The sequence below is a fragment of the Gadus morhua genome, chromosome 23 (assembly GCF_902167405.1).
Source record: "Gadus morhua chromosome 23, gadMor3.0, whole genome shotgun sequence".
Lineage (NCBI taxonomy): Eukaryota > Metazoa > Chordata > Actinopteri > Gadiformes > Gadidae > Gadus > Gadus morhua.
The window spans coordinates 14,275,177-14,287,004 of record NC_044070.1 but is presented as its reverse complement, the minus strand read 5'-3'; the positions used below and the strand labels follow the sequence as shown (position 1 = coordinate 14,287,004).

The following is an 11,828-nucleotide window of genomic DNA, read 5'->3' as shown; positions in this document are numbered from 1 at the left end:
GGCCCTATGTACTTTAAATGCACCCATTAATTAAGCAATGTCAGACACAATGAACCGTGAAGTTCATTACATTTTTAGCATTCAAACACAGGATTATTTGAAGAGTGCATTTGAGAGAGTGAGAGAGGGGGTGAGTGTGAGTTGGCCGAGAGAGAGAGAGAGAGAGAGAGAGAGAGAGAGAGAGAGAGAGAGAGAGAGAGAGAGAGAGAGAGAGAGAGATTTACCTAATAGTAGCCCCCATAGCTCAATGGTGGGCAGATGCTATCATAGATCTTGGGGAAAATATTTAGATAAAGAAGTGAAGGAAGAAAGGTTCTTAATACTCCTGATATCAAAGTGTGGACTCTTGGGAAGGACATAACGATAAGGACCAGGCGCTAACAGAATCATCAACATGGGTTGTTTGTGTCTGTGGCCAACTTTGCAACCCTTCACACACTGGGAATCAAACACATGCATGTGGGTGAGGTTTGCATGAAGCCTATATGTACAAATGTGCATGGAAGCAAACCGTAAATGTGCTAACAATTGCCAACTTTTTCCCGATTACTTATTTGCCCACACGCACAAAAACACACAGTAGCCTACGTGCGCACATGTGTCTATAATCAAGTGGGGTTTGCTTTTATAATCTTGACTTTATATATATATGCCTTTTTTATATGCCAGACTGTAGTTTGGTTGAAGTAGCTTGAAGAGGACAGGAGGTCTTGGGGGGGTGGGGGTGGATGAGGGGTGGGGGGGCAGGGAGAAGAAGCTGGGCCCAGCTGCCTGGCATTAAGCAATGACCTCTGCATAATGAAAGACGGCGACAACATTCCCCACTCATTACTGGGTTCCACGTCGTGACACAATTTGCATATTCATATATTTATATATATAAATAATAAAAAAAAGAATATATATATATATAAATATCATCGTGTGTTTTTTTTGTTCATACACCACTCGTTTCCCTCCCTCGTGCCCCCATAACCCCACCTCTTACTTTCTTCTCATTGCAAATTATTATTTTACACTTTTTTCTGGTTTTCTTTTCCTGCGAGGAAGGACATCTGCCTTTTCCCCGACACCGCTCTGGAAGAGGGGGGGTGGGGGGTGGGGGGGAAATAAATAAATGTGTGCGGAGAGGCACATGATCCATCCAGATGCCTCGGAAATATGGCACGGCAACGTTGACGCGTGTCTCTCCATACGGGACCTCCGTCCCTCCCCCCTTTCCCCCCTTCCTCCCCCTTCCCTTCCCCCCCCCCCCCCCCCCCCCCCCCCCCCCTCTCCATCTATAGGACAAGGCGGTGGTGGCGTGCATTCATGGGGGTTTCAGCAGCAGAGAGAGCCACGTTCAGGGGGTCAACGGAGACGTGAGGGGCAGTACAGAAGGCCTAAATCCAAAAATAGGTGCAAGAGGCTGGGACCGTTTTTGGATGTGTTTCGCATATCGTCCTGGTGGCTGTGTTACTACAGTGACCTGTACAGTGTCCAGGTTGCAGTAAACAAATCCCTGTAGTTTACTGCGGGTTGGACGGAGGACGGACGGACAAAAACAACGACAAAACAACAAGCTAATACAATATCGTAGCATTGCTGATGATGAGATTACCAGATTCGGCAGCAGAGAATGTGGACGTGAGACATGCTCCTGTAAGGGGCTTGGGGGTTTGATCAATGTAAAGCATCAAGGCAGACTCAACATGGGCTTTATACCGTTTGGCTCAACCTGTAGCATTAATCCCAGAGTGAAAAGCAAGTTTGCTCACTGGAAAGGATCCAACGATGTTGACCTTCCTTATTGAACGAGCATGAAAACCCTTGTTAAATAACAAAGTCAAACTTATTCAAAATTCTGTAAATGAATTGCACATCACACCTGTAGTGTAGTAAAAAGATATAAAATTCAGGTAACTATAAATATTTGAACAGAGCCTCAATAAAAAGGGTGATGCGTCCATCTCTGATCTCAAAGAAGCCTCGAACAAAAACAACAATCTCAACACGTCGTTACACACTTCATCATCATCGCCGCGACTAGCCAGAGCATACGACGGCTACGGACGGCCAACGTGTGAACGTTTTTAATGAAAAAAATCACTAAGCAATGCGTTCTTTGCCGTAGAAAAACAAAACCTGACACTTTTTCTCAACCGACGAATTAAAATTTATTTTATTCCGTGGCGACGGACAACCTTTTAATTCAAACAAACCGAGCCGAGCCGCGTCGCCACCAACCCTGCCGCGAGTGCTTGCCCCGTCCCAGTGTGAGTGTGTGTGTGTGTGTGTGTGCGTGTGTATTTGTGTGTGTGTGTGTGGCGGAGGCTCAGCGATGGCGGCAGGGGCTCCTGCTAAATGCAAACTGTTTCACGTGAGCACCTCCAGCTCAGCAGCTACATCAATATAGAATTAGACAAAGTGTTATTTCTCTTTCTTTTTTATGTTTTAACCCCCCCCCCAATCCCGTCTCTTTCCCCGTCGCCCCCACCCCACAACCAACATCCTCCGGGTTGAGCCTCGCTCTCCATTGCCGATGCACTCGTTTTTTCTTCGCTTCCTTTTATGGGGTAAAAAGTTGCAGCTCCTTTATGATAGCGCAGCAAAAAAAAAAAAAAGGGGGGGTTTGCTTTTCTTTTTTTACTTAAATCAGCAATTGTGGGAGACAGACCTGGCGGCATGTTGGGCTCCCCACCCCCAGACAAGAAAAATGGCTCCCAGGGAGTGATTTGAATTTTAAATTTGTGGTGAAATGGTGTTTGTCATTAACAATCAAATATTTGAACCGTTGAAATACCTTTTGTCCCATTCCCACTTTATGTTGGAGAGTAGCAACTGAAAAATATTTTGAGGTGTGTATTTTTGTGTGTGTGTGAGTGTTTGTGTGTGTAGGGGGGGCATAGTTTTGTCGCTGATGAATAGATGAAACACTTCCACAAAAGCACACACAAAGTAAACCAGGAAGTGAAAAAGAACAACAGCCAGGGAGGACGAATGGGTGGCTTATTAACATATCAAACCCATTTTAACATATCAAAACAAACGCCCGGGCCGATGGAATATGTATCACTCTTTGCTTTGCTGTGTTGTTCCATTCTGAAAATGTGACCTTGACGACAAACAGTTTTGTCGTCAAGCGCCGCAGAGAGGAAAACACCGACAACAAAGACCTGAAGAGAATTGAAATAAAAAGAAAGAAGATAGAAGACCGAGGCAGGTGGGCAGATAAAGACAGACATACAGACAGACAGACCAGCAGACAGACAGGAAAGTAGGCAGACACACAGACAGAGAGGCAAACAGGAAAGCAATCCGACATACAGCCTGACAGACAGCCAGACAGATAGATAGACCCCAAGAAAGGAACGACAAGCAGGCAGTCAGAGAGGCGGGACGGAGAGATTCAAATCAGACAGAGAGATGGATGAAAGGAAGGGCAGACATTCAGGCAGACAGACAGGCAGACAGGAGAGAGGGACGGCGAGAGGGAGGGGGTAGAAAGAGAGAGCGAGCAGGGCTTCCTGTCATCTCGGAGAGCCAGGGTCTCTGCTTAGCGTTCATTAGGGGGCCTGATTGAATCGGCGGGTGTAGCTCTGTCACTGTTAATGGAGTGATCTCTAATTGGAGCGCATTAGCTCTGCAGGGCTCTGGCCATTGTCATACGACAGACAGCATCACACATCCTGTCCTAACGCTGAAAACACAACGGAGATAAACCCGGGCTCCCAATGTCATTAGCCGAGGAGCACACGGTTTTGACAAACAATCCCTGGATTTGAACGCTTGATTCGCTTTTGATTTAGGTAGGGTAAGGTATGTGTATATGCTTGGGATTGTGCGTATGTGCATGTGTTTTTTGTGCCGGGCGTGTGTGTGTGTGTGTATGTGTGTGCATGATTGTGTGTGCAATTAATACAAGGGGCCGAGCAGCCATCAACCTCAAGGCCAAAGTAAGTCGTCGTCCCCCAGCCCCCCGTCGTCCCCCGCCCATAACGACAATCCCAAATGCCCGCCATCACCCTTCCCCGCCCAGGCCACAGAACTTGATCCATAATGGCCGCCCATAAAGGGAGAATCATCATCAATGAAAATGACAGGTTATTAAGATCCCATTTTAGGGGGGCTATGGGTTTAGTATGATAGGTTAGCTATCTATAAAACCTTTACAACCCTGCTCTTCGGCGACACCGGCAGACCCCCACTGCCGCTGCGGAACCTCCTTCTCGCCCCGTGCCGGAGACACATGCTAATAAGCTCACAACCTTTAATTAACAATATGTGTAAGTAGGCGGCCATTACGGCCTGATTTGTGAGCTGCTTCATTACGGTGAGCACGGGCCAGAGGACACATCACCGATAGGCATCACTCTGCCCTGGATATTATCCCGCTTGACGTGGACCAAATATTGGTATTTTATCATTCATCTAGCGATTAGTGACTTTGGGAATCTGCATATTTCACTGTGTCTGCGCAGCGCAGCGCGTCTGCTGACCATTTTTGTTTTCTATGTCACAAAATGGTTCATACTTTGATGAAGCTATTATCTAGTATAGACTACTGTTTCTAAGATTGCCTTGAGTCTAACACACACATTTTGTTAAATTATAGTTTTGAAATAAATAAGGTATTAACATCAATGTAGATAGAAGGCTTTAATTTGCACTGGGTATTGTATTGTTATCAACAACCCTCCTAAGGAAAATAAATGTCAAGTGGTTTACTATGCCATATGTTTGTACATAGAGATTGAGGATGCCATATAAATATGACTAAATAAATAAATAAATAGATATATATAGACAACACCTGCTCCTGCTAACAATGTATTAACATCATCGGCTCAGCTCTTGGAGTTCCAAATTAAAGCCACACCCACTCTCTCCTATTGGCTCAACACGGTGGGATCCTGTGGGGAAGAAACAACCAACAAGTAAAAATACAGTTAGATAAACAACCCAATTAAATCAATACAAGAAAAAAAGCCCTCACTGCCAATCAAACTTAAGGGCACATGCTTTTGAAGAGTTTATCCAGATTGTCTTGACGTAAATTATAATGTCATTTAAATCTCCCCTAATACACAACCCCTCAGGGACCTGGCACTCACTCCAAAATGGCTTCCTCCTCTTCTGAACGTGTTGGTGGATGCTTGAGCCTTCTTCTTCGTCCTTTTGACAATGGAAGCCCAGGTTAGTGAGTTGTGGCCCCATGTTGCATCTGGTATCAGCGCCCTCTATATCACCAATCACCTTGAGGAAAATTGAAACGCATCAGGAAAATAAATTGACTGCACTGATAGGTCTGTACTGTTTGACCAGTAATTTTAGGACATTGTGCTTATTTCTATTGACCTTTCTTGCGAAGCATTGTGTCGTCGTGTGTATTGCATTATTATTTTATAATTTTGGTATAAGCAGATTTTGCTTTTTGCAGTAGCTATCGTAATGGCAGTAGTAGTCGGTTCATTATGCTAATTATGAGCAACTAAACACCAACTACAGAAGCAACTAAATGAGTCACTATACACAAATGAAAAAATATACAGAGGTTATCATTCTAGATAAATTATTACATCTATAATCATATCTGAACACATAGTTTATTGTCTATTTTGTGTTTCTATTTTATTATAGCCTGTGCACCAACACAACCCACATAGCATGAGGAGCCGCGATTCTTAGAGTGTGAGAGAAGCTGAACTTTCGCGCTGCCTGACAAGGACTCTGATTGGCAGAGCTGGTATTCTCCCAGAGGGCCTGGGAGCAGAGTTGTCATTTAGTCTCTGACTCTGGGCCTGCTGCATACGCTCACACTCCCAGGAGGAACACACACACATACACTTGGTGACAACTGCACCTTTCGAAAACCGCCTCAGAGCAAATGTAGTGCCCTCACTCCGGCCTACTTATGTACTGTGGTATCAAGTCATACTCACCTTTCTGTTAGAAAACATAAAGTGAATAAAAACATTTTGAATTGAGAGAGAAAAAAACATGCATGCAATTTTTCTTGACACAAAGAGGAAACATGTGTGAATTGCCTTCCACTACACGCTGCCACTTACAAGTATACCACGGCGCTATCAAGTTAAAAAACGTTGCCTCGGTGCGTTTATAAAGTCGCAGAGAGGTGGAACACAGAGGCAGTTGAGCGAACATGAGAATGAGAGCTTCTTCATTTGAAACCAGTTTAAACCTGCCAGTTAATTATATGTGGTGTGCTTTAGAGAAGATCTTCCTGCTTAGCAGACATGGCTGCCAGGGAGGCATTCATCTCTTCAACACATGTGAAGGACGATCTCTCTCTCTTTCTCTCATTATACTACACCTCTTCCCCGTCTATTGTATCTCTCTCTCTCATCTACCGACATACCCCAATAAACACAAAGGACAAAGTCAACAGAAAGAATTCAAACACACACACACACACACACACACACACACACACACACACACGCGCGCACACACACACACACACAGAGACAGAGAAAGCGAGTGAGAGAGAGAGAGAGAGAAGAGTGAGAAAGAGAGCCAGAGAACAAGAGAGAGCGAGAGAGAGAGGGAGGGAGACGGCAGACAGAGATCACTCATGCTCTGTATAAATCAGTCATATTTCTGAAGCAGCGCGCTGCAGTAATTACAGCGAGAGGGGTAGTCAGATGGCCGTTTGTCAATTATTGTTGCTGCGAGGTGTTCCTCTGAAAGGTTAACTCCTTCATATTATCTGAATGGGAAATTAGGTCAATATTGGTCCGGCGAGGGAGTGCTGCCCTGTGGAGACAGACGCTGGGCCTGAGTCACGGGAAGCCGCGGCCACTAGGTCATTAATAATGAGAGAGTTAACGGCACTGATTATTATAGGCAACACGATACACACACACACACACACACACACACACACACACACACACACACACACACACACACACACACACACACACACACACACACACACTTGCTTTCACTGCGCTGGTATTTATCCCTGCTTTTTGCTCATCAGCAGCCCCCTTCATCATCATCATCTTCGTCACCGTCATCGTAACCATCATTATAAAATTAAACAGCGCTGCATGGAATCCTTAATTGTAATTATGGCCTATAAATCCTCATCTCTTGAGCGACAGTGTCAATCTAGCCAGGGCAATTATTATTATCATTATTTTTTACATTACATTACAATTAAAAACATCATGTAAATTAACGTCATGGCTCTAATAATGCCGATAAGTGCTGACAACACTGTTCAAACGCGATAACAAAAAAAATTAAAGAAATAACATCAAATAAAGAACCACAGGAAAGCAAATTTGCAGGGGAGGAAGTGCTCCTCTCTTCACACACTCGCACACACACACTCAAAACACCCCTCCTCAGCGCTTTTTCCAAACCATAAATAAATTTGCAGCGAGAGGTAATATTCAAGCTGGCAGAGTCTTAGTTGTGCATCTTTAATGGAAGTTTTACAGAAGCCGTGCCAGTTCCCCACATATGCTGCCTTTCTCCCATATGGAGGAGAAGGCGAGACGTCGAAGGAGCGCAGTTGGCTCGTCCCATCGTTTTATAAGTCCGACGACACTTAAAAGCACGACGCCCGCAAGGTACGCGCCACGCAGAGGGACATAAACCCACTGTGGTTTTAGTGGGGAAGATAATGACTTTGCCTGCATTTCATTTGTGCATCAGCCATCTTGTTTTTGGTGTTTGCTTGCGTGTCTTTTTTTTCAGACTCAGCCGTTACGGGGCCTCTTCGCCAGGGTCCTGGGTTATCCAAGACGCGTTTCCCCCTGCAATTTCGGCCCGAGCAGTTGTTCGCCGCTGTGGAAATGTCTGCGAGATGCAGCTGGGGAACATCTGTTTATAGGTAATGAGCCTCGCTTTACCTTTAATGTCTTTTATTTGAAACACTGATGGGAAAAAAAACGTTGCTTAAACTTTCCTTTTTCTATTGTTGTTACTCATCCGGAACTTTTTTTGCTCCGACGTGGTCAATACTGCAGGAAGGCCGCCGTAAGGGATACAGCAAATGATGTGTCATTAATATTTACTTTTGTTTTGTGAATGTTATGTGCAATTCGGTAAAAGAAATGCAAATTAGAGCAGAACATTCACCCAACAAACCTAGTTCAACAACGGTTGATTAAACAGCAAGATTATTATTTTGATATGTTCAAGCAACACTTTTGTTTAATCCTCTCTCTCTCTCATTCCCTCTCCCTCTCCCTCTCTCTCTCTCTCCCTCTCTCCCTCTCTCTCTCTCAAACAGGACACACCAGTTTGTTTTTAATCTTTAATCTTCTCCTTCTTCTTCTTCATTTCTGCTCTCCAAACAGTGTAATGCTGGGGAACGTGGCTCCGGGCATCACTCGCAGGGCTTGCTTTTCGACTTATTCGTTTAGCCTAAATCCGGCTGTCGGTAGTGTGGGTATTGTGTAAACCTCGCAGGGCCCCGGGAGCTGTGGCCATGTTAATCTAAGGGAGGAACAGGGGCCCCCCGCGGGCCCGGCTGTCCAGGACACCTCTGCTTAAACTAGGCTCCTCAGAGGAAATGAGCCATCCGTCAATATTCCCTCAGCAAACACATAACGACTACTTAAATAGTTTTATTGCTCTCTTTAAACGACTCCTAACCGGGCAACCGAGTCATGTTTTGCCAAACCAAACGGAGCCCAAATTAAATACTGTCTCTCTCGCTGTCATTTTACCATCGCTGTCTCATTTCACGGTTCCTGGAGACGGTGTCGGCCTATGTTTAAAAGTGTGATGCGTTTTCGTTTTTATTTTATTTCTCTAAATCATACATCCTAAATGTAAATGTAATGTTTGCCTCCTAATCTGACTTCACGATCGCGATCGCAGTGCGACACATTTGGAACGTAACCGCATTTGGATAAGCCAAAAAAAAAGGAATAAACGTAATTGGAAAAAACATAAAATGTGGCTTTAAACTCAATTTAAAGAGGGGGAGTGAGAGAGAGAGAGAGAGAGAGAGAGAGAGAGAGAGAGAGAGAGAGAGAGAGAGAGAGAGAGAGAGAGACTGGACCTCTACACCAAAATATATAAATTCTCTCTATATATACATAGAGTATTTTCAACAGTTTCTTTTTACTGGCTATTTTATTACATTTTATTTTATTTAGTGTATTTTTTTAACATTATCTCCCTGGTTATTCTATTGTCTGCGTCAAGCTGTCACCTTACGTCAGGCGGGGGGGCGGGGATATACACACACACACATATGCATTCTGCATCCGCCCTGCCGTGAGCATCGCTCTGCCAGGGTTACATAAAACCATAATATAATCATCTCAAATGTTCTCGCAAGTGCCAGGCATGCCCTATGGTGATTCCTGGAGATCACTCTGTACATAAAACTAGTATTTATTTATATATATAAAAATATATCCATCTTCCTGAAAGTGTGTATGTGTTCGTGCATACATGTGTGCGTGTGTGTGTGTGTGTGTGTGTGTGTGTGTGTGTTTGGGCCTGACTGTGTGTGTGTGTGTGTGTGTTTGTTTGGGCCTGACTGTGTGTGTGTGTGTGTGCGTGTGTGTGTGTTTGTTTGACACGGATACAATGAAAGAATACGATATTTTTTACTGTAGGATCAGCTCATATAACATTATGTTATCGGTTTTCTTAACCAAGCTCTTCCCCTTTTTACTGGGCCTCTCCCTCCTGTCTAGAAGAGCATCCATATACCTGTAAGACATACTTGCACCAGTGTCTCTATTTGATGCCCTTTTTAAGTAATGGTTTATAGAAAGAGAGAAAAAGAGAGTCCCTCTCTGTCCCATCACATCTCACAAACGGATAGATGTGCACTAATCAGAAATAAAGATTTTCCTTTTCCTTTTGTTTTTCTTCACCTTTTCTCCCTATTATGCTCTCACTCCCTCTCTCGCTATCCCTCTCTTTATAAGCACGTATTTGTGTGTTGACATTTCTGCATCTTACAAAGCGTATCCTGCATCTTCAACCAACATCGTCCAGCTCAAGGCGGCTCGTTCTGTCACATCTGTACCAATTTGGGATTTAAGAAACTTTTAGTGATTAGGAAAATGTGTACTTTCACTTTCTAATCTCAGGCAAATGACTGAATCATTTGGAATAACATCCCTGCCAGTGTACCGGTGTTAGATGCTTACGACTGTTAAACCCGCTGACAAACCCGCTCCAAGTCCAACTCAAAGGAAAGTCTAAGGGTCTTCATGTTAAATTAGGTATCAAAGTATACTTCATTTACCAGGGCATTTATCATTGCGTAAACCAATGTTAGGTAATGGTTCATTAATGTCCCCTTATTTTGAAGGGTAACCAAAGTGTCTGCTTAACGTCAACATGGACGTGTGTGTGGACCGAAGAACGAATGAAGACGGGCGTGCCTCTCACCTCTACGATGCTGCCGTCCGCCTGCCGCAGGAAGTGACGGTACCGCTGACGGAGGCCGCTCAGGTACAGGGTGTAGATGGACACGTGGGTGCTGAGCTCGCCACCTGCTGCGTTAGGGACACGACCACCACCGTGACCGCCAACACCACCACCACCACCACCACCAATCCAGGCTGAGGCGGTGTCGCCGGAGACGGGCACGGACGCGGGGCTCTCTTCCTCTTCCTTTCCTGCCCAGATGTAGTCGCTGACCGCTACCTGGAGGGGTACACGCCCGCACGTACGCATGCACGCACGCACGCACGCACGCACACGCACACGCACACACACACACACACAGGTGTAAGGGTTGGAAGTGAAGAGTGAGGGTGGCGATGAGAAAGTCTCTATCACCCGCATTTAAGGAAATGACGACAATGTTTTTTATGATGTGGATGTAAATTGTAGAAAGTAATACGTCTTGAATAGAACTGTAGTTATCACGGAAATGCCTTGTAGTTCATTTGGCTTACAGTAAAGCACTGTACAGACATTACCATGTTTTATCTAAACCATGTTCACACGTAACTATCACTTAACCTTCAACAAAGGCTAAGCTAGCAAACAGCCTTTTTTCCTCCTGCTCTAACGATTCCTTGACCTTTTATAAACTATATGACTGTCTTTCCACCAAAAACGTTATTAAGGCAGAAGGCCCTTGGAAGCTTTTCAAGCCACCGTTTCATAATGCATTTGCATTAGGCTAATGCTCACCGCATTTGCTTTTGGATGGTGATGATGACCTTTTCATTCAAACCAACAATGCTGCCAAACCAGTATTGGGCCTCAACATGCTATAGTCAGTCACATCGGACCCCCTCCCCCCCTCCCCCCTATGATAGGCGCTTATATAGGCTAAACATACACACCAAAGTCACTAGATATGCACCAGCAGTGTCAAATTCGTAAAGCTGTTAATGCCTGAGTGGGTGCAGGTCCTATGGGGGCTGATCACTAACAGGTAAAATATCAGGTTATATTCGAGATCATGCATGCGCATGAGATGGATGGTGGCATAGATATTTATGCATCTGTGTGTGTGAGTGTGTGTGTGTGTGAGTGTGTGTGTGTTGCACTCTGCACCTGTAATACACTGCCCTTCTCTATTAGGGTGAGACACGGGGAGCAAGCAGAGCGTGTAACATGTTATATAGGTCATGTAACTCGAAGTCATCCATGTGTGAAGATCATGGAAGCTCCCTCGCTCGCTCTCTGACGCAGACTCACACACACATGCATGCACGTGTTAACACATACACTCACACACACACACACACACACACACACACACACACACACACACACATTTGCATGTACTCATGCACACACACACACACTCTCACACAGACACACGCACACACAGACACACATTCTCTCTCCTAAAACAGTGTCTGCCTGTAATGGCTACTGAT

The 11,828-nt window shown here is 44.7% G+C and overlaps 1 protein-coding gene across 1 annotated transcript in view; it reads right to left on the bottom strand.

Moving 5' to 3' along the window:
• Positions 1–4,623: 4,623 nt before the first annotated feature.
• The window catches only part of ofcc1 (orofacial cleft 1 candidate 1), a 74,457-nt gene continuing 67,252 nt past the window's right edge, over positions 4,624–11,828 (bottom strand). Inside the window, exons 18-20 of the mRNA XM_030349708.1 lie at positions 10,378–10,635; positions 5,094–5,235; positions 4,624–4,892 (exon numbers count right to left, since the gene is read on the bottom strand). Coding sequence (XP_030205568.1) covers positions 4,819–4,892; positions 5,094–5,235; positions 10,378–10,635 — 474 coding nt within the window. The 3' untranslated portion in view covers positions 4,624–4,818. The remainder of the gene's footprint in view (positions 4,893–5,093; positions 5,236–10,377; positions 10,636–11,828) is intronic.